Source organism: Neopsephotus bourkii, unplaced genomic scaffold, assembly GCF_033783945.1.
Source record: "Neopsephotus bourkii isolate Nb327-2 ecotype Australia unplaced genomic scaffold, CSIRO-AGI_Nbou_v1 NB_1760, whole genome shotgun sequence".
Classification (NCBI taxonomy): domain Eukaryota; kingdom Metazoa; phylum Chordata; class Aves; order Psittaciformes; family Psittacidae; genus Neopsephotus; species Neopsephotus bourkii.
Genome location: NW_026902234.1, coordinates 10,685,770 through 10,712,511, shown reverse-complemented (window position 1 = coordinate 10,712,511; position 26,742 = coordinate 10,685,770). Strand labels below are relative to the sequence as shown.

Sequence of the window (26,742 nt, the reverse complement as noted above, 5' to 3'; positions counted from 1 at the left end):
TCAGAAACAGTCATTGAAAATATGATGCAAGCTATTTGTTTGGGTTTTTTTCCGTATAGGTAAAGCAAAAATGTCTGAAAGTATTCTTAAGTTTTTTAGACAAAGCATCAATGTTACTGTATATGTGCTAATTGTGGCAAAGTTTTACATTCTCATTCTAGTCTGGTTTTTACAATAACATTAATTTTACAAAAAACCTTTTCTATTTTTATGTACTGACATATGCAATAAATTGATAAATTGAAACTGCTGTTAATGCCTTGTTCTAGTTTGTGGCCTGTCTTCAGTGCATGTACAGGGGTATTTTTGTATGTGTGGTAACTGATTAACCTCAAGGTACCTTTTTCAGTTACTTAATGAAACCAAAGCATGTGAATTAGACATCTGCATTGTTCAATGCAGTGTTTGTGGAAAGTTGTTACAGCAGGGAAAAACTATTGCAAATGCCTGTTTTGAGTTTTACCATATATCCTCCCTTTCAGGAAGTGTTCATAAATAAGACTGATACGTGGTAATTCTCCATCCCTTTGAACACAATCTGCTTTTCAAAATTTCTTTTTTATCTGGGGGACTGAGAGATAGCCTAAATATTATGTCAATTAGGAAATATTTTTAAGTGTTTCTGACTATTTTTGCCATCTATTGCTGGTAATATTTTAAATGTCAGTCTTGAATGCTATAATGCCACTCTAGCAGGTTTATAGTTAAGTCATGTAGCTGCACTGGGATACTTGAGCTGGAGCAACTCCTACTTTCTTTACAAAAATGCATAGCTAAGCTTATAGCACCTCTGCTCACATCCTGCATAGTTAATGTGCAGTACACAGAAAATAAGGATTTGCTGCTGGCTTTTCTAAAGCTGTAAAATGTATGTCCTCTCCTGGATTACTTTAAAATAGAACTATCAGTTCGATTTTAAGCCAATACCTAGGAAACTGAGGTAGGGGGTGGGTGGTACATTTTAGTACTTTATTCAACATCTGTATTATTTTAATAGAAAAAAGAATAATTTCTAATTTGTGAAAAGGAAGCCATGAAAGTAAAGGAGCAGCTCAGATTTGATACCTCATGTGAATACTGCCCTTGAATGAAAAGCAGTTTGCTGTCTTATGAATTATGTCACTAAAAAACTTATTTGTGCAGTGCTATACTGAAGGATACAAGTCTTGCATGTGCCTTTTCTTGTTTGGAAATTGATAAGCAGCTGAGCTATGAAGGAACTCTGTTCTGGAATGTCTTGTGATGTTATGCATTGTTAGTAGATACGTGCAGGCCTTCGACAAAGATAAAATACAGTATTTGAATTTCTGAGTGAGTGCTGCTTAAACATAGTAGATTCATAAGGGTATATGAACATCTACATTAAAATGGTATAAATGAAACTTAAACCAAAAGCAGGGGACTCACTGTCTTTTTAAAAATATCAAGTATAGGTAGGTAAGGTTTTGAGAAAACACTGAACCATTAGCTAAACAGTAATTACTTGCTCTGAACTTAAAATCCTTGTTGGACACTATTCAGGGTCTTAGTTCTGTCTCTGTAAGTAGTTAAGGAAGAGACACTGAATATTTTCTAGAAGTGTTTTGAAAATGTTAATGTGATTAATTTGTTATGCTTCAGCTGGGGTGGGGGCAGAATAATTCTCCTGTGCCTTGAGAAAGCAGAAATTTTACATTCTCGGAAGAGGCAGTACAGCTTAAGAGTAGACCTGGTTTTAATGCATTACAGAGCACAGTTCCACTCATAATTGTTGGAAGTACATCTTTAATAATCTTAACCGATGAGCTGAATAATGCAAAACTGCAAGGCTGCCCATGTCAAATGTCATCAGAGAGATGTTGCTGCTATTTTTGATAAGCAACTAAGCAACAGATTTGCTGCCTGAAGACAGAAAGGAAGTTCTACAGCTGTTTTGTGTTATGCTAATTATTTATAAAAGTTCAAAGGGAAAAATCAGGCAGAGGCTGTTCCCTTCTAATAGTGTAGCAATTAGATACAGCTATGAAGAAATAATGCTATGATTTGAAAATACTTGGATCCCTGTGCTGTGCCCTCTATGGTCCATAGACCGTAGCAACAGCAGAGTAGCCACTCCCACACAAAGGGCCATGTCTCCTTGTTTATGTTGCTGCCATACAAATACACTTTTAGCCCATCTGTGCAAAATCTGTCAAGTTGCATAGTGTGGAAGAGGTGGACAAATGGAATACTCCGTGTAGCTGGACTGTTACTAGAAGTGAGCTACAGCTATGTGACAGAGCTCCTTTTCCTCTGTGCAGTAAGAAGGAATGGCTTCTAGCATAACATCATGGGGGGAGGGAAGAGAGGGCAAAGGGAGGAGGCTGGCATTGAACTGCTGTAGTACATAAATCTTGTGTTCTCTTTTTGTATTTTGTTTCTGAAATTGTATTTCTTTTATATTTTGTATATTTTTATATTCCTGCTGCATACTTTTAAGTGACACCTGTAATAATTGCTTTTCCTTCCTGTGCCATTTTCTGTTCTCTTTGAAAGCACTTTAATAACCATATAAAAATTAATGATTACTGCAAGTCAGCTGCATGTTTACTTCGCATAGTATACCTGCCAATTTTGGTCCAAGGTTGCCTGGATGTCTAGAGAAATAAAGTCTTAGGCAAGGAGTAAATCAAGCATGGTGTATCTACAGTGTGCAGGGACACTTGTGTTATCCTAGGCAATTTTGAAATTGGGAGACAAAGAGAAAAGAATACCTTTTTTGCTTCAGAAAAATCTGAAGGATTGCTTTTTCTTCCGTTTAATAAGGTAATATATCAAATAAGGCTTTAACTGTATAACACATCCTTTACTTGCAAGGTATTCAACAGCTTTAAATTTAAGATTATGGTAAGATACACAACCACAGGAACACAGTATCCACAAATCCAGTGATTTTTGGATCTGTGTGGAGGGCAGGAACTTGCCTGGTTTTGCTACTTTGTAAATTTCAGTTAATGGCTGAAAGATCTAATTAAGTATCCTTGAAGGGAGTGTGTACTGTTTCAGAGGGACATCTATGAATACTTCTAATATAGATGTATGTAATAGCAGAAAACTGTCATAGAGGATAATCATCCATCCATGTTGTCCATCTTCAGAAAGGACTTGAAATTCAATGTGTTTAAAATGGAACCTTCATTTATTCTTTGATCCTCTGTCTGTTCTGTACTGTCTTGTGTGATAAGGCAAGTTATTGTGACCTTTTTTGTGTCTCTAATAACCGCAGGGACCAGTTCGATTTTGTGGCTACTTCAGAAGTATGTGAAGTTGGACCTTTGCCACTGGAGGCGTACTTTTAGTATGGCCATTTGCGTCGATCTCTGGGTTGTAGCATCTGCACAACCTCCCTTTTGAAAACAGAACATTTGTTCTTAAGTAAACTTTACATTTTGGGTTTTTACACAAGTCTTCGTATTTGAATCATCTGCTTCTCTTTTGTACATTAAACTTCATTATGGAATTTTCCTCCCCCTCAAAGAGGATGCTTTTGTGGTTAAAAGACGGTACTGGATTTCAGGAAATCAAGAGTTCAGTTTCTGGTTCAACCACAAATTTCCTGTGTGATTGCTTACTATCTCTACCTTGGTTCCCCACAGATGTAGAGATGCTGTCTTATAAATTTACAAGTTACCAGGGCCCATCGTGGTCATGTAATCTGATACTCTGCAAACAGAAATTAAAACAATTACTTGCTTTCAGAAAGTACAGGGTTTGTTTGTGCTCTAACATCCTGGAAGGTTAGCCAGCCTTGATTTTGTTCAGGAATCCATTTCCCCTAGCAAAACACTCTCACCATTAGGAGTCTTCAGTGTAAATAGGTGGGTGAAGAGGTTTTGTTTGCTTTTTTTTCTTATTTTCAGTTTTACCGAAAAGTTTGCCGTTTTTCCCAAAGTAAATAAATATGATTAAGTAACATTCTTAGACTAGCCAAAGCATTTCTTAATAGTTTTTCTTGGCTAAACTAAAGAGGTCTCTTAGCCAGTCACCTTGAATATTCAACATAGCTCATTCTTTGTGTTAAGGAGCTGCTAAATGGTTGGATTCACTGTGCCTGCATGTATCAACTGTGCTGTGCATACAAAATAGGACCACATTTTCAAAACACCTTTAGGTATTTATTGAACTTTAGGGTTTATTCCTATTTGCTTCCAGAGGTAGGTACCAGGACTAGGTGTTTACTGCAGTTTCATGCAGTAGCATTTTCTTTTCTAGAAATAGTTTGGAAAACACTGCTTTCAACTGGGCTGGAGGTGGCCACTTGTCGCCCTAAGGTTTTACTTACTGCATGCATGCATGTGTAGCACAGCATGTGCATCTTGAGCCAAAACCAGTTAACATGGTACAAACTTTTGCAAAAGGGTTTTCAGGGAAGCTGGCCAGTAGAATGAGACTGCTAACTACAATCTGAATACCTTGTTTGTGGTAAGTTCTTCAGGCCTCTTATATTCATTCTGGGTTTTTTTTCTGAACCCTTTTCACTGTTTGGTTCTAGCAGTCATCACTATATGTAAACAGTTTTGACGGTACAAAAGCACAAACACTGCTACCCCTTATTTTTACTTTATATTCTGCTTCAGCGTATATATCCAAATATTAAACTTCGTTTTCAACAGGAATGTTTCGCTGAGAGCTTGTGTTCAATTGGAGTCAACACTTTCCCGTATCTGCTAACAAGAGGCTTAATCTGAGCACTATCTAGTCCTCCTGAGTCATACATTAGTTTAAAATGCAAAAGAAACTGCCTGTGTGTTAATCTAACTCATTTTGCTTTAAGCAGGTTAAGGACTACTCTGCAGCTTTGCTGACAAGAGGAATCATATGGGCAGTATGTTGTGAAAAGACATAGTGGCAAGCATCGAGGCACTGGCTCTAGGCTCTGCAGGAGGTTTTTTTTTGTTTTGTTTTTAATTAGTGCAAGTCATTTTTACGAGTTTTTATTTGAATGCAGTTAATAGCCTGCAATTTACTAAAGCTTCATTTGAATGTGCTAAAATGAAAGTTACTCAACTGTGCATACTTCTAGGCAATTCACGTGGTTTTTCATGATTGATCTCTCACTGTTACTGTTTCATTATGGTTTTTGTCATCACAAAAATTGACTGAAATTGTATTTTCTTTCAACTCATTTAACTACTTCGGAAACTATACAACAAAACAAAGTTGCAAACAGAGTGATCCCTTTTGATATTCAACTAAAAATACCTGTTGGATTTAACAGTTTCCCATGTGTGGGCTCTTCTGATTTTTCTCATCTCCCTTTTGAAATTCTCATTTATCAGAATTGTATGGGGTTTTTTTTTTGTTTTTTTTTTTTTTAATCAGCATTTATTCTCAGACTAAAGTAGCACTGTACCAGCTACTAGGAGAAAAACTCTATCCCAGCAAAACCAGGGCAAGAATGATAAGGAAGATAAAACCAGGCATCTTACAGAAGTCCTCTGTGTCACCACAAGTATTTTGTCAGCCCAAATAATGACCCCATTTAAAGAATGTGTAGAGGATGGGAAGAGCCTGTTTTCTTCAGAAGTGACTAAAGTGATGCTAGTTATATACCTGTCTGTTTTTATATGTTAATGACCACAAAGGCCTCCTGGGCCAATTATTTCTCAGTATTCCTGGATAGCTAGTTATAACTTTCATTCTCTCACTTGGCTTCATTTTCTTAAATAGCACTTCTTTTCCAAATGTCATATTATTTTATTTTTGGAGTGCAGTCAGTACTGGGCTGGTAATGTCCTGATGTCTAGTGATGGCATGTCTCCAGGGCATGTCTACTTAGTTCTAATAATTGCTCATTCTGTTCCAAAAAACCCCTTACCTAAGTTAATTTTAAATTTCCTTCACAGTGCAGCCCCATTTACACCTTAAATTAGCCTTGAAAATAGGTACAGAAGCAGTATGGTAGCCTGCACTGATTTCTGCATCATTTCTCACAGTATGTATGAGCCTTCTAGGGGCATCTTAAGGTTAGGATATTTTTTTCCTCCACATTTAGGCAAGAAATCACTTGGCTGTGCAGGATATTGGCCAGTTGCTAGAAACGGCAAAGTAAGGAAAAGAGTAGTTTGTATCACAGTGAAAGATGATAAAGCTTATAATAACTCCCAATTTCTCATAGTCTTAAGGAATGGAAAGGCTATGAAATTTGTTGGCCTGTTGTTGTTCCGTCTTCCCAACAGAGCCAGCTTGATCTGAACTACCCTGATGGGTGTTGCCATCAGCATTCATTACACAGCATTCAGACTGACCTGTAAAATTCTCTCTTGCAAAGATAAAGTTTACTTACATGGTGCAAAACATCTTGATTCCAGTGGGGATTCATTTTAGCCCGAATTGTGATGCTTTAGATCCTTTTTCGTCTGAAACCATTGAAACTTTTTTAAAAAAGGGGTAAAACTTTCATTTTCTGTGAGAAGACAATGCAAAAAGCATATGAGCGTGTTTAGGATCTTTAGGTAGCCTTGCTGCTGCAGTCATTTTCTGTGAGAAGACAATGCAAAAAGCATATGAGCGTGTTTAGGATCTTTAGGTAGCCTTGCTGCTGCAGTCATTTTCTGTGAGAAGACAATGCAAAAAGCATATGAGCGTGTTTAGGATCTTTAGGTAGCCTTGCTGCTGCAGAAATGAAAAGCATTCCTAATGCAGAGGTTTAAGATGAATGGACCAGGAATATACTAAAAAGATGAGCTTAAGTCACACTTAGGATTCACCTGAAAAATTAAAGCATGCATGTTTAAAGGTTGTTTGGATTCTGTTTTTTAGTTTGGCGTTTTTTTATTCTCTAAATGTTGTTTTCCTTCAATACCCCTCTGCCCCTCTTCTGATTTCCCTCTCTCCTATTCTTTCCCATCCTCTAGTTTTCACCCCTTTGAGCCGCCTTCCCCAAGTTTCCTCTCCCCACTTCTCTGTGTCCCCGTCTGCATTAATCTAGGTCCTCAAATTCTGTAGAGAAACTATATATATAAGTTTAATAAAAAACATCCCTTTTCAAGTTAACACAAACTGAGCTGCAGAATGTGCAACTTTACACAGCTGAGAGACCAGTAATTTGTTACTCATAGCTGCGAATATTCTTCACTGTGTGCTTAGGAAACTGCAAGTATTTTAGTTTGAACAGGTTGTCCCTCTGTAGGCATATAGGCACTTTAGATATGAATATATATTAAAATATGTATGATATAAACTGTACATCTATATAACTACACACACAGGCACGCACGTCAGATGTGTATGTCTTAAGTACACTGGACGATATGCTGCCAGGAAACTTTACATTGCTTCTGCACTTCTAGATATCACCAGTGGTACTAGCTGTGCCTAAATTTAAAGATAATGGGAAATGGTAGTATCAAGCTGCCACATAAATAGTTGAAAGTGAAAGGAGGAAGGTAGCTTGAACAAGCAACTCATGAGAAAATACTCGCTTCCAAAATGCAGCACAGAAAGAAGAGAACTAAATGGAGACTGAATCTTAGATGTTCACTCTGTACATTAAGTTTAATCATTGTATCAACGGCTTCATATGACAGGAAATGATCTGGGCGTTTTGTTCACTTATTCAGGATGCCCTTAGTTTCAAAGAGCAACTGGTAACATGGAATGCACCTCCGAAGGGGACAGCTGAACTCTCCCTCTGGCTTTAGTGAGGAAAGAGCAGCGATGAAATCCGTGGACTGTATACATGTCACCCAACAGAAGGATACCGCCTCCTCTGCCCTCGCTGGCACTGCTTCAGGCACTACAGTACTTTTTTCTGTCACATTCCTGTGGTTTGCAATGCTCCTGTCCTCTTGCCTTGCAGCAGTGTCTCTTTACCATGTTGTCACCCTGAAAACAGAACTAGAAGCTCTGCGCAGTGAGCTCATCTACAGGGTCGAGGCAAGGTCTCCACTAGACTTGCCACCCATGTCCCCTGATGAGAATAAAGCAAGTACCCCTGTTCCTTCCTTCCTGCAAGTGTCTGCAGCTGGCACCAGGCAGGTAAGCTGGGGGGGTGGTATTCAGCTTGCAGGGGGTGGGCAAATGTGAGGCTGCTTTCACTGCCTGTCTCTTCTCCCTGTTAGGAGACAAGGCTTCCTGGTCCTGGACCAGCTGAAAGCTTCCAAAAGGAAATCTGGACTGGGAGCAGAAACAGGTGGAGAAGGTCTGTTGTCCATACAGAAGAAACAGGTAAATAGCATCCAGTGGAGTTGGATAGGACGACACAGTTTGATTCTGTCTTGAGAAAAGCAGCAGTGCTTGACTCGTGTCTTCTCCTGTCAGCCCATCTGTGCTCCCAGAACCCATTATAGTTTCCACAGTTACTGCTGAATGAATGGTGTTAACTGTAGGCATATTCTCTTAATGGTCACCATACAGAATCACAGAATGGTTTGGGTTAGAAGGGACTTTTGAAAGCCATTTAGTCCAAGCTCCCTGCAATGAGCAGGGACATAACTATTTAAGGTACCAGATATTCATACTATCTGCAGGTTGAACTTTGAATATTAAATCCTAAATCTGCTTTTTTTAATGGAGGTATTTCTTGATGATGTGGTCAAGTTGAGTAAAGCAACTTCAAATCATTCAGATTGTAAATTGCTCAATTCTAAATCCATCAGTCTCAGGGTAATGCCTAACTTGTTTCTCTCTGATCAATAATAGGGAGGGAAGGCTATTATTAAAAATGCCAAGTCATTTTTCTGGGAAAACACATTCAGCTTGAAAGAGAGAAGTTAACAAGAAATATTCTTAATTTAGGGAAGTAGGAGCTTTCAAAGAGAAAGGCTGACTTGTACCTGTCAAAAAAGGCAGACTACAAGAAATTCAGAAGTTTAACATCATTTCTGCATTAAATCTATCTGTTAATGTAATTAGCAAAGTTAATAAAGGCATGCCTATCCAGTAAGATTTTTTCTGTCATGGCCTTTCTAAAAGGTGCTGCAGAGAACATTGAAGACTGTGCTTCATAGAAGACCTCTGATGTGTACTATATTGGAATATTAATGAAATATATTTTTCTTTGGGGATAAAATGCCTATGTTTTTTTTTCCTTTCCCAACACAATGATGCCTGATAGGATGAAATACAGAACTTCATTAAAACAGTTTGCATACATATTCTAATTGCACTGAGTAATCAAAAATGTTCTTGAATTGCTAAATCAGTTCAGTCCTTTTACGGATACTTTCAGATTGTTTTAACGGATAAAAGCTGTTATCTTAAATTATTAATAGATGAAGTTGAAATGGACTAATTTATAGGTAAAGACTAAACCAAACTTTGTTTAAAATATATTTTTGAGGGACTAATCAATGTGAAATGTGTTTTGCTTAGTCTTCAGCAAGCTAAATGGAATTTAAGTTCTAGTGTATAATCACTCTACTTACCTCCAATATTCTCAAAAAAGAATATTCATTTAGGACATTACCCAAAATCCATAGGTTTAAATGGGTTTTATTCTATTCTATTAGTAGTCTTTGGCTCAGGGTCTTGCTAAGAGTGATTTCACAAACAGGACTGAGGACAAGATGCTTAAATTGTATTTCTTGCTTTTTATCATGGGAAGGTTCCCTGCTCTCCCCACTCTAGCAACTCCCAAATAAAAAATAGTGATCTAAAGCACAAGCATCATCAAAAATAAGGAGGCATGTCTTTTAAAAAATTAATGTTATAGTATCAGTACTCTGCAAGTTATCCAGTTTCTTTCACAGCAGCTTTCACCTTTATTCTTATTCCTGTTTGAGGGTGTATGGGGAGGGTTATGGGCTCCTCAGCTGTGCTTCTGGCAGGCTTAAAATTCTTCTCATGAAGTAGCCACCGTTAATTATTCCTGTTTACCTTTATTTACATAAAATTCTATATAAGCTACTTATTTCTGTAAGGTTTTTGTGTGGGGGTTGTTTTTTTTTTCTAAAAAAACCCCAAACAAACCCAAACAAACAAAAAAAACACCAAAGCCCAAAAACAAACAAACAACACAGCTGGCTTTAAAATTGTTCAGAATGGGTAACGAAGCACGGAATGTGGAAGTTTATTTAAAAGAGGAAAAGCTACATACTACTACAGAACTGTTTTCTAACATGACAATCATATTTTTGTATATAAAAAAGAAAAAAGTAAGTTAAAAATCTTGTATTGATATGAAAGGTCATGTGTTAGGGTTAACTTTCTGCCTGCTCTAATTACAGCAGATTAAGTTTGTCAGAGTTCAGCAAGATGTTACCTTTTCTCAGATCAGATTTCACTGATGCCCATGAGCCTACTAGTCAATGTTAAATTTTGCTTCAGCAGCGTGAGTGAAATAGGAGAGCACTGTGGTGTTCATGGTGCTGAATCCTGCCTGTTACTCGGTCATGTATGCAGAATTACTGGCCCTGCATTTTGATCTTGCATCTGTTTCTCAGTACCAGAATCCTGGCAGCCTCCACATCATCCTGCAGATGTGCTGCACTCATTCTGGTACAATGGCAGATAAGTTAGAATATTGAGTGAGGTGCTTTGTTCTTGTCCTGTTTGCTTCAACAAGCTCTCAAAGTAGAGTTTGGTCTGATAATTAATCGTTGACCCATAATTACAATTTAACACAGATGATTCCTTAGAAAGTGAATACTTAAAAGTGTCATTGATACACAATTGCTTCCCTTGTGCTTCAACAGAGAGCAGAAGTAAAATACAGAACCATTATTTTATTTATAAGTAAAGTTGTGGTTTGATTCTGTTAGGGTCTTTTAAATTTTAATTATTAAATTCCAGAAATAGATGCCTCATGATTCTTTTTAAGTCCAGCAGAGCGCTTCTTGAACATACGGAGTTCCCATATATTTTTTTTTATTTGTTTGATGCTGTGCACATCAAAGAGGCCACAAATTATAATTTAAATTAAAATGTGAAGTGAATGAATGTTGTTCTTTCATATATTCATGGGGTATATATTTGACTGTGTTCATGCGCACAATTATTAGTCATCAGTTGCTGCACATTTTGTGTCTTGAGAAAATTTCCAGCTCAAGTAAGTTGAAGAGATGGGTTTCAAACATCCATTCCAAATAAAGCTGTCAGAACCATAGTTCTTGACGCAATTAGTAGGAGTCTATGAGTGATTTTGAAAGGTACACATTATTGATATGCAGGCAGATAGATCATCTAACCACTTCTGGCAAATGTCGTATCAGGACACATAAGAATAGATGTAATCAGCCTTGTCTTTTTTTTTTTTAATAAATTTTGCCTGTAGAGCAAAATTGCTGCACAACAAAATCCTCTCCTGAATTTTATACCCTGTTCACAATTACTGATTTCCTTGTCTGCATGTTTGTCTCTAAGTTGTATGTGCAGTTTAGTCCAGAAACAAGATATAGGTTCAATTACCTAAGCCAGTTCAGTGTATGAATATCAAGTTACATTTACATGCTCTCTTTGTGCCTTGTTCTGATAATTGTGGGATTCTGATCCCCGTGGCCAACTAGTGAGGTGAGCATCAAGACTTCTCTAAACTCTAATCAGGTTGCATTTGCTTTGGCAGATTGGTACATTCATTGGTTAGAACTGTTTTGACTCTGTAGGTTATTGGTTTAGGTCAGTGTGACAGAGGGATAGCAAGACTTTTCACAAATAGAATTTGATTTTTGTGATCATAAAATCAAGAAACCTAACTTTTTGTTGCTAGTCTAAACAACACATAAAATTCCCCTCACCAAATATTCAAAATACCTCTTATTTTATTGTTTGAAGATGGGAAATATGAGTTCTCTTACTTTAAAAAAGGCCTACTTCTTGAAAAGATATGTTATTATTTTTTGTTTCTGCTGACAACAGTCTTACTCAAAAGGAATGAGGCGCTTCTATGTCAAAGGATAGAAAATTACTTGATAAAATGCGTGCAATTTTACATGGATAATTTTGTTTACAGAATGAATTAATTGGTGCTGTGTATTATGCAGAAAACTGCAATCAAAAATATACAAAATAGACTCTGATTTTTAAGAACAATATTCTGCTTTATACTGTATAACAGAAGCGTACAAAAATTATTCTTGTTATTAAAGTATTTTCTTACTCTGATTGTAACATGTTATTTGTAATTCTGTTAAGGTCAAAATAATGCTACTAGTATTTTGCAGGTATTTGTTAGATCTGAATCATACCTGTAGCTATGACCAAACCATTTCAGTGCAGAGATTGGCTTAATCCCTGATTAATGCCATATAAAGACTTTTTAATTAAAAAGCACCAAACTGAACAGTTTATAAAAATGCACAAGCAAAAAATAACAGATCTCTTGTGGTAAGAAATGAAGAAGTTAAGGGAAGAACAATTGCAAATTGTTCAAGAACATGCACATCATTTATACATACATAAAATATCTTTTCGGAAGTCTACAGAGAACAGTTATAGACCAAAGAAAGAATCTAAACGTGTAGGTCTGTCTTTTTTTTTTTTTTTTTTAAAGTTCAGAGGTTTTGCCGGTTTTAATTTCGGCAAAAATTGAGACAGGTAACTGGGGCCTCAGGTAGCAAAACTTTCAAATTTATGCATGAGTTCACAGATAATAAACTTGAAATTCTGTTTGTTTGAATTGTGAAGTTAGATTGCAAAGTACTGAAATGGTTATGCAAGTTAAGTAATACAAAAACTTGCATGGGAGGACAAATCTGATTTTACGGATACGATGCAGATGTGCTGAAGGCTGCATTCTTATCCTGCTGCAAAGGCTAACTTTTTTTTTTTTTTAACCTGGTGGTTTCATTGCTCAACACATAGAGAACACATCCCTTCATGTGCTGGCTGTGGTTTATAAAGGCATCTGGAGTCACTGGCTTATTCAGAATTGGCTGTTCTGTTCATGGAAGAAGACAGATTCTGAAATGTTCTTCCCACCCACAGCCTGCAGAGCAGTTAAAATCAAGCAAAAAAAAAAAGTACTCATCAGAGCAAAGCTGTAAAGTCAAAAGAGGATGGGGCACATTTTATCATTCTCGACACATTTTTGTACAGCTAGACCTTACGGTGACACTCAGTCTTGATATTTTTACACATTTTAAAAATATATTTTATGAACCTTGTCTTCTGCTTGCATTATTAATTATTAACAATTCTTTAGACTACAAAACTGATGCTCAGGTTTGATTTACACTGTGCTGAAGGTCATTCAGGTAGAACTTTTGATTTATTCTGCTCAGTACTGATAGTAACTATTCAACCTATACTTTGTAAAACATATATTCTTGATATTGTACTTCAGGTAAGATTTCGGTTCTTCTTGGAGTAGAATTGCTAACATTTCAATGTTAACTTTTTACTGGAAATCCATGTTAATTATCCAGAAAATATACTCTGTATATGTGTATTTTCTCCTTAATAGTAGTGCTGTTTACTTTGAAATTGTTTCAACTAATTACTTAATTTTAAGCATGTATGTAGTTTCACTGAGGTAAAGATGAAGTACTTGTATATACTGGAAATAGTTATGTGTCTGTCTTGGCTTCTGAATATATTTTTGAAGCATGTTGTACAATTTGTCATACGCTTCTTTAGATATTATTCGGCCCTTGTGGCTTTAGATAAAACGGACACTGTGCCGATTTCTGTTCTCTTTATTGTCATGAATGACACTGTTGTGTCCACATTTTTCCATGAAAAACTAGCTTACTATATTCCGTAGGACCTTATTTCTATCTGCATACACTAAAAAAAAAGATCTAGTGAGATTTTTTTTTTTTTTTTAGAGGATATGCGTAGATTTGCTATCTGTAGAATAAAGCAGAGTTGATACATGTTTTAAAAATACAGAAAATATCTTTGATGGTACTGAACTTGCTGATTTTAATTACTGTGTAGCTGTTTGCAGCATTGATGACTAGTATTTCAATGCTGCAGACAACTGAAACATGAATCCAGACTCACGGTCTGTGAATCAGGGTAGTTTCAATAATGTCAATTGAGTTTGCAGAGCAGGTTTAACAAGAGTTGCTAAAGTAGCCATAACTTTCACTGTCTGTAGACACTGCTCATTTGTGCCCTGATGGATAACAGCTGGTTAGTGTGAATCACAACCAATCCTCTCTTGTTCGGTTAGTGGAAAATCTAGTGGCCACATTAGTAAGTTCTTTTAAAAGCAGGAATGAAAATTTTCATTTAGCTTACTGATATACCCAGGAATCAGCAAATTCCAGTCACTAGGAAGACACTTCGCTCCAAGAAAGAATGCATGAGTACCTTGTGAAATAAATCACCTGATGAACTTTGTTGTGTGATTCCAGAAATCCACAGATTTATTTCCTTTGGAAGTTTCTTTTTCAGAAAATTCTGTTGCTCACAAGTGTGATAGAAAAATGTCTGAAGTGTAATACCTTTTTTGACTTCGTGTTGGCTTGGGGTTTTTTTATTCCTTATCAGAAGGCAGGGAATTCAGATGCCTTTAAATTCTTGGTTTGAAAATCTATAAATTTTGGCACATTTTTTATGAGAAGTGGTAGAACTCAAGGAAATGTTCTAGTGTAGGAGATGGAAGCATGCAGGATAGGGTTCCTCTTAACATAAGAATGCTCACAGGTTGTGTGATTATTGTGACATTGGAGCATTCCCAGATGACAGCTGGTACCACTGAGTGTTGCTGAGCATCCAGCCCCCTTCTGGTAATTTCAGGCAGGACCCTGTGAAAAGGAAACAGACTGCTCTCTAGTCAAATTCTCTCACCACCTGCTGTGCAGTGAGAGGCTTGTGCTGCTGAGCACTTGTTTCCACACGTGAATACTGCTGGTGCATGTAGAAACAACATCCCATGGAGTAGGGCACTGACCATTATAGTAACAGTGTCCAAATCTGACCCACAGCCTTCTTACCCAAAGGGAGGTAGACAAAAAGAGGGATTCAGCAGTCCATAGCTCTTGACTCTTGGTAAATGCATTTGATCTCTATCAAGTGCAGTAAGTGTTCCTACTCTGTTTTCCACCCTTCAAAGTAGCACTAGAACCAGATGTTTTTATGAAAATCTGCTCTAAGCAAATGCAACTATCCTTTTATTATTTTTATCCTTTTAGCAGATTTTTTTTTTTCCACAAGGTCTTTGTTTCGCTTGGATCCTATGTTTTAACATACTGCCACATTTTTCTTTGATAAAACTCCTAGTTTCTCATTAGTGTCGCTGGTCTCTATAGTTTTGAGCAACACATTAGTTTTGACTGTTTGACTATTTGTTATGCGTGCGTTAATTAGCTAACAGTCATCTCAGTATCTTCCCTCTTAGCCTCAGTACAAATTGACTGAGTGTTGGTATATGAAAACATACTGAAAGTACATAGACGTGAGAATTTATTTTGCAAGTATCATGTAACCAGTATATATGACTAATATTTTACACCAACTATGACTGGAAACTAATTTCTCTAAAGCATATACTAAACATCATTTATAAATCTGATACGTGTCATACTTGTCAGGGTTGGGTTGTGGGGGTTTTTTTGGGTTTTTTTTTTCAGCTTTTGCTTAGAAAATGCACAAGACTAATTGATCTGATCCTAGCTCATTTGACTTACTGCTTCATATTTCAATTATAGTAGGACCAGAGATTAAAACAAGCAAGTATTACTTGTGCTATTACCTGAAGCCTCCTGCTTAGCTGCATGGTCTCTGAAGGTTACCTAATGCATGTTGTGGTACGAATTTTGTTTTTGTACATTTGAGTAAGATCTGCATTAAAATCAACAGGTTATGTTTTCAAATCAGTGGTGAAACCAAGAAAAATATTTTTAATGCTCTTATTTTTTAAAAAAAAGTTGTCTTAAAAGCTCATTCTATTCTGCTACTGGTTTCTATTTCTTTGATTTCAAAATACTTTCACTTCACAGTGCTGCAGGCCTGCTTGCAACTGATTGCTGACAGCAAAAGTGATATTCAACAGAAAGGTAAGAATATGTTCCATGATTCATAGCTAACTATTCCATGTATTAACTCTTCCATCTGATCTTGTCTAACTTCAAAGCAGTGACTGAGTTATGTCACCTAATTAAAAATAATTAAAACGTCCCTGCATCTGGATAGCTCTTGCAAATACCCTCTTTTCAGTGGGGAAATCCAGTTAGTGGGACTGGAAGTCTTGACTGGAAGTCAGCTTTGTTAATTTTTGGCAGATGAAAATGAAGAAAGTGACTTTTCTTTCTGATTACCCCAAAATTACTGTTTCTTTTAGATGATTCAAGCATTGTCCCTTGGCTTCTGAGCTTTAAACGTGGAACAGCTCTGGAAGAACAAGGAAATAAAATAGTGATCAAAGAAACAGGATATTTTTTCATTTATGGCCAGGTGAGAAAGTTCAATTCCCCTCAGCATCTGACTTTTTAAAAGATTTTTTTTTATGTCTCCATACAGTATGTTTGAAGTCTGCATCTTTTCATTTTGTAGGTTTTATATACGGATACAACATTTGCTATGGGACACCTAATACAGAGGAAGAAGGCCCACGTGTTCGGTGATGATCTCAGCTTGGTGACATTGTTTCGTTGCATCCAAAATATGCCACAGTCTTATCCAAATAATTCTTGCTATACTGCTGGTAAACATCTAAGTTTTCCTTTTCTATGTTTGCAAATAAAACTGTATCAGATAGAATCTGCAGTGTTGGGTGATTAACTGTTGTGGTAGTTGTAAAGAAAATGGACGGCATTTGTGGATCTGGTTAATTGTAAAATTACAGAATACTTTCAAAAATACTTTTTATATAAAGTATTGGCAGTTGGAGGGTATGCAACTAACTTAAGTGATCTGAACAATTCCCCTCTCTCCATTAACTATATAATGTAGTTAGATACTTTAGTGTTGTCTACTTCAGGCATCTAACTAAAGTATCTAAAAGTACATACTATCCTTAATGAAGAAAACAGTTTAACTTAGGTGTTGAGTCCCACATTTAATTATATCAATAAAATATTTAGGAGTGATGTTCTACCTTAAAACATCATATATTACTTTTAGCTACCCAATTTTTGTCTACCTCACTCCAGGATTTCAAAAGATATTTCTAATCAGCCTAGTTCTCCTTACAATGGCTGCTGCTGTTTTACTCTTTGGTTAGATGAAAAATACTTAATTCCCATAAGGAGCTCTTTCTGACTGCACAAATTAGAAACACCACAAGAATCACCAATTAAAATGCTTAATGCAAGTCCAGCAAGCTCAGTGCTCACTATATACATATATTCCTGCAGTAACATTTAGGAATTATTGGCAAAGCCTATTAAACCTTGTTTGGTTGCTACTATTCATCTTTCTCCCTTAATGGTGAATTTGAGGGTTTTCTCTTTTAATTTGCACAGATCTTGCTGGAAAATAAAAATCTTTTATTTCAATGCTTTATTAAAAAATGGGTGACATTGAATGATGGAGTTGACTGTTGGCAAGTAGTGGCATTAAACAAATGGGATGGGGAAGGAAGCTAATGTTTTTTGCAAGTAAACATAAATTAGCTACTTCCTCCTGGCAGCTGAGGCTGTCCAATCATTTTCTATAATTTGCTGTCCCTCTACCCACACATTCCGGAACCATGACCATCTTCAGTTGCATCTGTCATCTTACCCCTGTATTACTTCTCACCTTAACTATGATATCTACTCCATCCTGCCACTTCATGCTTCCCAAATTCCCACCCTTCTGCTTTCAGCTGGAAAACCAAATCCCACTGCAGTATCTCATGCTGCTGATCATGTGTTGCAGCAGGTATTAGATGTGCTCTCAGCTCAGTCACTGCAACTTGAAGGTGAGGTGCTTTCAGTTATCACATCAGCTGATGTGCCGCTGGCTGGAAGTGAACTTTTGTGCTCTGCAGTTGCATCAATCAGCTGATGTCTGGTAACTTTATTTGGTTGGTAAAGCTCATAAGACCTCCTCCAGAAGTGTGGGAACAGAGTGGTCTAGAATCAGCAACACCCAGTGCTGACCTTGACTGTCACATAACCATAAAGTCAGGGATCTGGGAACACCACTGTTATGAATTTTTGCAGTGAATTTTGGTATGCTGAGTGCAGAGTGGACAGTAAGCCTAGATCTACAGAGGATGTTAAGTGTCAGCTTTGGGTAGCTGACAATTAGGCACAATTTCTAAGATTGTGCTAGAAGATGAAAAAGCACTTGGCACAAGTAAAATGTTTATATTTTTTAAATGATGTGCAATGACTTTTTGAATGCAGTTTATGAAAGCAATGTATTTGAAATATTAATTTAAAAATATTCCAAATCTTTTGCCAGGCATTGCAAAATTAGAAGAAGGGGATGAACTTCAACTTACAATACCACGGAGAAGGGCCAAAATATCCTTGGATGGAGATGGTACTTTTTTTGGTGCAGTTAGACTCCTCTGAAGCCCTTCATTTTTGTTATTATGCTTAATGCAGTTTTCCTCTTTTCCTATGCCTTTATCAGAGAAATATTGAATTGTAATAAAGCTGCCAGTTCAGACTCTTCCCATCCACCACCAGCTTCTGAGAACTTTTCTTCGGTTTTAATAAGAGAACCCAAAACAGGAAACACACCAGGCAGTTGTGAGATATAACCATAATGTGATTACCAGAAAAAAAAATTTTTTTTAGGCAATGGAAGACTCTAAAAAACAATTAAAACAATGGGGTTTGGGCTTTGAAACAATATCTTGTCCATAAGGCAAACCAAAGAAGGAGCTGAACAAAAAGTATAGCATAAGCAGGACCACTAACTATTAAATTATTATCTGTAACTGAAAAGGAAAACAAGTACATCATAGATTTGCTTTGTTTCATTAATAAAATATCTGAAGTATGAAGTATGTGGAAGAAATATTGAAGAGTTGATTCCTTATCAGAAAATGGAGGTGTCAAGTGGGTTCTGGGTTCTTCGTTTTTTCTTTGACACCGTGATTTGGGTAAGAAAAATCCTTATGTATGGGATAATGGAAGCAAACACTTCAGAAATATACGGAGTAGTAGCCACTGGATGGCTTGCTTCCCTGTGAACAAAAGGGGTGTAAATTACTAAAATCTGTTACCAGTTAGTAATCAGAATTAATTTTACTGGAAAAAGGACACGAGATGCTTCAACAGCTCACTTTTCAAAGCATTGCTACTCATCAAGGTGTATGTGTAAACTTACATACATAAGCAAGGCAAGGATAGAAACACAGTGAGATTAGACACAATACAGTAGGTGGAACTTGATTTTTGGCTTCGCAATTTCTGCAGTCATATATAGATGTGTATATATATATACAGTATGTATATGTATATATATGAAAGTATGTGCACACATACTTTTGAATAGCTTACCCTACATACATATTTTTGTATTTCTCTTGCTTTTTCATATGATCCATTCAATGCAATATAGTAAAAAGAAAAATCCAATAAACCTGGAACTAGTCTTATAACTAAGAAAGTACTGTTGTATGCAGAAGTCTGGGCTTAATCCTTAGGTTAACTATAGGTTTTTTTCTGCAGTTCTGAATAGATTAATTAACTCTGTTTTATAAAAAAAAACCAGACCTGTAGAAAGACTAAACAGATGGGTTTGTTTGTTTTTTTTCTCTGTATGCTTAGTTTAATAGGTAAGATTTATATCTATTTTTATCCCAATAGTCCATGTGTATTGCATGGTCAAGGTAATAACATGGTAATAGTGCTGTGGTCTATGAACTATTGCAAGACAAACATAGAATACTTATTTCACTGATCTTCAAAGAAGTATTGAAGTGCTATTGGAATAGATAAAATAATAAAACTCACGGTAATGAACTGTAATTAATTTGAAAATATTTTTTAGGGGTTGAGACTTACGTCATATAAGCTCATTTAGTAAAGAAATAAGCTTTCTGTATTGCAATCTCCTTGTCTGTTTTTATAACTCATGCTGATTTGATTGAGTTCTCATAGTGATAGACAACAAATAAGAGATTTGGAACTATGACTTACGGACCATGGTAAACTAATGAAACAATTCAGCTTCTCTGAGCTTCAAGAAGACATTTCAGCAATAAGCATACGTGCATTTGATTACCACACTGCAATTTTTATGTAGCTTAACTACAGTTTCAAAATCTGCAAATCTTCCTTATACAAATTCATTTATTTATGTGTTCTGGAGCTGAAGCTGCTGCTGCTAATAATGATAATTATTATTGTTATTATTATTCTTTAACTTTGATGTGCTAAGTTTGCAAAAAAAACCCCACATTTTAAATCCTCTACAGGAACCCTCAGTTTAGCCAAAGGTTGTGTGACACTACATGTACATAAAATAATTAGCATTTAGTGAGTTCTCTGTCATTACTGACATGCATTAAAGAGATGCCCAGAATCTCTAACCAGAAGCCTGTTGATTTTAGTGTTGTCTGATTAGAAAATAGAAATTTCCCAGAGACTTGATGGCTAAACTTAAAAATTTTACTTTTGCTATGTAACTTTCCCCAGAGGTTTCAGTGAAATTGTGTGTGCTTAAGGCAATTGTGGAGGTGCTTGTGTTCTTAGGTGTAGCTTTGACATAAACTGACACAGTGTAACAAACACATAGAACATAGCAAAAATGATGTGAAGCTAAATCAGTTGTCATCACTGCCCTCTTCTTCACCATGTTTCTTCCTTCTACTGCTGGTGAATGTGGACAGAGCAGAAGTTTGGAAAGTGTTTGGGGTATGGTATTGCTTGGAGGAAACATTTCTCATTGGAGCACAAAAGATTTCAATAAGCGTTCCTTTCCTTTAGTAGGGAAAATCTGAACCTCAAGTTTCTTCACAAAAAATGTGAACTGCGAGAACCTCCACCAGTGTGCAGAGAATGGAAGCTAACAGACTTCAGATATTTCTACTGACAAAGCTGGTAATTTTGTTGTTGCTGGATTAGTTTTCTGGTGGCTTTTGAGAAAACTTGTCTTCTCAAAATTAATCTGCTTCTGCACAAAGTTGAGTTTTAACAGATCAGCAGTTTCTAACCAAAGAAGGAAGAAAAGGAGAATACCTCATTCTTGATAATTCTGCAAACAAACTGGTGATGCATGAAATAGCAAAGTGCATCCAGACCACAATGATGTTTGTGCTTGAGGTAGGAGTTACTAAAACTTACTGCATTTAATAGATGTTATTTAAATAAGTGTGATAGCAAAAAAGTAGTATCAAGTTGGTTCATACCATATTTCACATTCTTACCAAGGATATAAAGCATTTAATATATGTTTTTGCAAATCCAGCAATCTGCCAATACTCTTGTTCTTTTTCATGTTGTGTTAAGCAGCATCTTAGCAAACAAAAGGGACTTGAGCGTTTTCTTTCCAGTACATTTTCACAGGAAGTGTGAGCCTGTATTGTTCTTTCCTTTTTAATAATGTGCAGTTGGCAGGTATATAGCTGCTTTGCAACATGAAATTTGTATCTTAAATATGAAAATGTTCATTATATAGTGTGCAGTTGCCCTGCCAACATACAGACTATACTCATTTACATGGCTCTCCCACCTCTGTGGTTTGAGTTGCTCAGCATTTGCCATTATAAGATGTTAATTTTAGTTGTCCCATACTTTTGCCAAGCTTACACTGCTGGAGTTGAGATTTTCTGTATCTCTGGTTTATCTCTTAGGTTGAACTGTCTTGAATAACTTCAACCCCCAAAAGTTCTACTCTTCCAAAGATGAGGGTCAGGAAAATGCGGTGTTTGGATATTTTTGTTAGTGATTTGGCTACTTCTTCTTTAGAAAGGTCTAGAGACTCTGCTTTGAAAGAAGAAATGTGTGTAATGTGGGTTTTGCTTTGTTTTAATTGGGGTTTTCTTTTTTTCCTTTCTTTTTTGTGCGCTCATATTTGGACAAGGTGTATGCTTTGGGAGAATATTTTATGCTTTCTCTAGTTACAAGCACATTCTATCTATATAGAAAAGGGAGAGGAAAATGTTCCCAGCAGTTTTGTCTCCTGGCTGAGTCCATGGATTACCATCAACAGTAAGATCTAAGTTGTTTTTCAGGGTCAGTCCAAGCAGCAGTGAGAAGTTAGTTGATGCAAACACAGGTAAGAGGAAAGCTAAGTATTTGCTCTAGAAAGGGTCTCATGGAGTTTGCAGGTTATGTAGAGCTTAGGGGTGATGCAGAAAACAAAATGGATTTGGAGCTGGACTGCAGAAATGGGAGAGACCATAATTGGGATTTGATTGCTTGTGAGGTGGGGAGAAAAACAAGGGCATGAAATGGACTTGGTGTGTAAAGCCTGGAACTAAGTGAGGTTAGGCAAAGATAGCAGCTTTGTGGAAAAGGGCCAAGGGTTCCCAGGGAAAAGCAAGCTAAACATAAGCCTGCAGTGAGCCTTGTCAGAGATGAAAGTTAACAACATCTTAAACAGGAGTGTCACCAGCAGATTAAGAGAAGGGGTACTGGTACCTTTCAGAGTGTATTTGGGATACTATATCCAGGTGGGACGCACTACACCCCAAATACAAGAAGGACAATGAGGAACTTGAGGGAGTCTATTTGTAGTACAAGGGAGTGGTCAGATTTGAGTACATGCCTGCCCTGCAGGTAAGGGCTGAGATAAATAGGTTTGTATAATCAGAAGAGGCTTGGGGGTCCTAATAGCAGCTTTCCAATACCAATTAGAAGGTTGTTAAGCAAACAGCATCACACCCTTTGAAGGGTCCATGGTAGTGTGAGAAGAGGCAAAACACACAAATCAAACTAGGAAGTCTGAACTTGACGTAAGGAAAACAATTACCTGATGTCATGGTCCATTTGGATCTCTTAGATTCACAGGTCATTATACTCTGTAAATTAAACTTAATTTTATGAGCTTATTGGGAAGGAAAGATGACAAGCAAGGGTTCGGTCCCTTTTGTAAAGACTAGTCTAATGTGAATTCACTGATTAATTACTTAAGTCATACGGTTTCTAACCCCCAACCTCTCTTATTCATAACTCATAGCTTGAAACTTGCGCACCTATGAGCAAAACAGTTACCTAGCTGCTGGTGAGAGCAGCTTCATCCTTTCTCCACATGGTGCAGGTGTCCCCTGCATCACACTGAGAAGCATGAAAGCTTCAGGAGTCCAGCTGCTGCTGGATCTACTTCAAAACCTTTTGGGGAAGCTGACATATCCCCCAGCTTGGAAGTTTGGTCTATGCTATTTCTGTGAGTTAGCAATTTATGAAAAAACAGCCAGACAAGAAATGCACGATGTCTGCAAGAATCAGCAAGCTGCAGGTGATAAGGGCTGTATAATGACCTTCAGCCCTTTCTGGCCACTGTGTCCTGCCTGTATCTTGTCTTTGCTTTGACTTAATGGTGCTAACCCTAGCATACATCAGACCTTAGCATGAGCTATGTGTTAGCCAAAATCTGAGCAGGCAATGAGTGAAAGGACACCATGGGGACAGTCAGCCACTGAAGCAGGTTACCCAGAGGGGCTGTGAAGAATCTGTTCCTGTGGATTTCCAACACCTTAATAAATAAAGCCCTGAGCAATGTGGTCTGAATTCAGTGTTGATCCTTTTTTGAGCAGGCTGGAGTGCAGACATCCCAAATGATCACTTTCTCCTGTCTGTTTTTATGATAAGAAACCAGGAGAGAGGGGGGAATGTCAGGGGGTAGAGAAAGGGCTGAGACTGGTGACAACAGGTCAGAAATGGTCCTGCTGGGGAAGGGTGCTTATTTCCTGAGTACAAATGAAACTTGGATTCCTCATGCGTGCTTCAACAATATCAGCAAACATTAATGTAATGCACAGGGCAGGTTCCAGTTAAGCACAACAAACTGCTGGCACTCATCGGGTACTGCATAACCCAAACCTCAAGAGTGTAAACGGAATCAAACGATGTGGCCAAGCAGTGATCTTCATTCACTCACTTGAAAATTTCCTTTGGCTTTTAGTTTCTTCCACCATTCCATCCTCTCCACTTCACCCAGTGAATAGGAGGCACTTACTTTCCTGTGGAAAGTGGGATATCAATGGAAAGTATTTGAAGATGGGGCCCAGGTTAATTTTCAGAAATATTAGAAGGAAGTAGTAAATGAGGCAGAACATGCAAGAAGAGAAATGATAATGGCCTATTTAAAACAGAATTGTATTCCTGCTCTCTGCGAGAGCTGGGTGAAACACTATGTTTACTTTCTGCAGCTTTTGATTTTTTCCTTTCTTTAAACCTGGGTTTGTTTCAATTCCGACTTAGAATAATTTCTCCCATTTTTTTTTGTCAAATTTAAGCTTTTCAGATGCTATCTCTAATTCTGATGAATGTTAGTTATTCCAGTGGCTGCAGGAAGTCCTGTATCTCCGCATGTATGTGAGTTCTCCTTCCAGACTAAGCTCAGGGTACTTGCCTTCCAGAGCATCTTGGCCTAGGGAAGAGTCTTGACAAGCTCCTTTGAATCTGAAGACTGCCACTTTTAGTTTCCGTGGCTTAGTACCCAACGGCCCTTTTGGAAGTCTATGCTGAGTTCCCCCAGACATTATTTTCAACTTGGTAACAGTTCCTTTGGACTGAAATATTTTAAGTAGAATATGCTGGGCTTCACAAAAAGGTGGTTTTGGCAAAGTTCTATTTTGTCTGAAAATTTCCAAGTTGCCCTAGTCTTTACCGCATAGTTCCTTAAACCAGATATTTCACAGGTGGTCAGTGATTGAATGTTCCTCATTTTCTGGCTGACTGATATCCTTGTGGTCTCATTTGCAGAAGTGTTGAAACTCACAGCTGCAGCTGAAATTAGCAGAAGCTGTATAGAGGGCTGTATAATTCTGCTTAGAAATACTACAGCAACAAATATTCTGGAAGAATCCTGGGGAAAATAAATTCTGATTTAAAGGCAAACTCAGTTAAGAGTGTGCAGTCAGCCAACAGCTGCACTTTGGAAAAGTAGGAGGAGAAGTTCTCAAATGATTGCTTGGATGCTGGACATTGTATGCATTCAGTGTGATAGGGATCTTAACAGGAAGGGCAATATGAGATTATACAAAGTAACTTCTGTTACAGCTGCAAGGAAGTAGAAATGGGATTCCAAAGACAATTTTGGTCCATCCTCATTGTGAGCATTTAACTTCATTAGAAGATTTGGTGGGGATTGGAGACAGAGGCCCTCCAGAAGCCTGTTCCTATTTTTGCACTGAAAGAGAAGACCCAGTCCACACAAACCTCACAGAACCTAGTACATGTAGGTGTGGAAGGGGTGATGACAATTCTACCTGTGCTTAGACAGTGTTTGCCTCCCCATTAAGGGAACTAGAAAGCAACCACTTCATAATTCATGACACCACTGGAGAACAAACCTAGCACTTTTAAAGCAGGAAGAGTAAAGGGAAAGTTTTACCAGAGGACAGCAGAGAAACAGTGTCTGGTTACAGACTGCTGGCTCAGGGATTCTTACCTAGCTTTGTTTGTCATCCAAATGAGAAAGTCACAAGGATGACAGTTTTTTAAAGCTATACAAGTCTGTTTCACAATAATCAGTGTATCAATTTTTAATTTTTTTTTTTTTTGTCTTAAAGAGGAGATTTGCCACCTCCCCTCACACCATGATGGGAGCAGCAAGAGCAAAGGGAGTGGATGGGGAGAAAAGTCATGTCAGATGCTGTGACAGGTGGAGTAAGTAGGTGAGAGGTAGCTGTGTGGGAGAGGGGCATAAAACCAAGGCAGGAGCAAGAAGACTGCCGTGATGCTGATGCTGCTGCCTGTCTTCCCCCACCATCTTAGTTGTTCCATGCAACCTTTCAGTCCTGTAGCTAGTCTGGCATTCATCACAACTGGTCATTTTTTCATGAGCAAGTTCATGATAGGTCATACTTATGCTTCTATTTCATTATCAGTTGCAATTCCCAGCCAAAATCGCTAGTCCCAGTTCCGAACCTGTAGAAGAATACTGATGATGCTCTACTAAGGTGCTACACTGGAACTGTGAGTCAGGGCTGATGAAAACAAGCTGAGCGGGCTGATGAGAAATGAGGGTGAGTCCGGCATTCTTTATCTGTAAAACTGTGACAGTACACTTCCCTACCTCTTAGGTGTGGGATGCTGTGGGATGGGTTGACTCAGTCAGCAGCCAACTACCCACCTGCTCTCAAACTGGAAAAATAGTCAAGACTTACCAGAACCAGATGCACAAAGCTAAGTTTTGAGCCACTGTCATGCTAATACATAAGGAATATACATTCCTTATGAATATTCCTTTTAAATGCACCATTAAACATATAGTGCACAGCTGCATTATACCTATACAGTATTTTCTTGTAAGCTCTGCTACGGAACTGAAGATCATCTTGAATGTAGCAAAAGGATATTTTTTATTAGAAGTGAAAATAAAGCTTGTTGTAAAAGTGAAATCAGAGTTATAACCAGTGTTTAGTCTTCCTTTCAGGTTTTTATTACCTGCAGTTTTACACTTTAAATGGAAGTGAGCATGTCTGCCACATTCAAGTGTAGACACATTCAGGTGTTTACAGAGCTGCTGCATAAATAAAGTCTCATCACTTAATCTTTGTGAAGTTATAAACACAAATACTTGAGTGATTACTAGTATCTACAGTAATGTCATCTCCAACTATCAAACCACAAAGGGTTTCTCACATGACAGTAGGAATCCAAACTGGCATTCCTTAGCCAACCAGGACGTTAAAGAGAAGTTCATTTCAAGAGAAGCATCTTGTGGCCGAAGCTCCAGCAGCTTTAGTTATTCATGCTAAGAAAAACTAGTGAGACCAACATACGGTGAGAAGAATTCAGATAATTTTATTTACAACAGTCCTCTCTCTTTGTTACTATTAAG

General features: G+C 37.4%; 1 protein-coding gene across 4 annotated transcripts; it reads left to right on the top strand.

Moving 5' to 3' along the window:
• The first annotated feature begins 1,337 nt into the window (after window positions 1–1,337).
• TNFSF13B (TNF superfamily member 13b) lies at window positions 1,338–18,456 on the top strand. Of its 4 annotated transcripts, none has more exons than XM_061377871.1 (7): window positions 1,338–2,278; window positions 7,581–7,998; window positions 8,082–8,187; window positions 15,846–15,902; window positions 16,187–16,299; window positions 16,399–16,549; window positions 18,238–18,456. In XM_061377871.1, the coding sequence occupies exons 2-7, from the start codon at window positions 7,618–7,620 to the stop codon at window positions 18,348–18,350; spliced, it is 921 nt and encodes a 306-aa protein (XP_061233855.1). In that variant the 5' UTR covers window positions 1,338–2,278; window positions 7,581–7,617; the 3' UTR covers window positions 18,351–18,456. The 4 variants fall into 4 exon arrangements, with proteins under 4 accessions (XP_061233855.1, XP_061233856.1, XP_061233857.1 ...); XM_061377872.1 differs by lacking the exon at window positions 1,338–2,278 and adding an exon at window positions 2,343–2,361; XM_061377873.1 differs by lacking the exon at window positions 1,338–2,278 and having other exon boundaries at window positions 7,227–7,998; window positions 18,238–18,318; window positions 18,412–18,456.
• Window positions 18,457–26,742: the final 8,286 nt, after the last annotated feature.

Coding starts and splice junctions, on each gene's coding strand:
- TNFSF13B (XM_061377871.1), top strand. CDS start 7,618: ATGCACCTCCGAAGGGGACAGCTGAACTCTCCCTCTGGCTTTAGTGAG. Junction 8,188..15,845: donor TGTCCATACAGAAGAAACAG/GTAAATAGCATC, acceptor TTCACTTCACAG/TGCTGCAGGCCTGCTTGCAA. Junction 15,903..16,186: donor AAGTGATATTCAACAGAAAG/GTAAGAATATGT, acceptor TGTTTCTTTTAG/ATGATTCAAGCATTGTCCCT.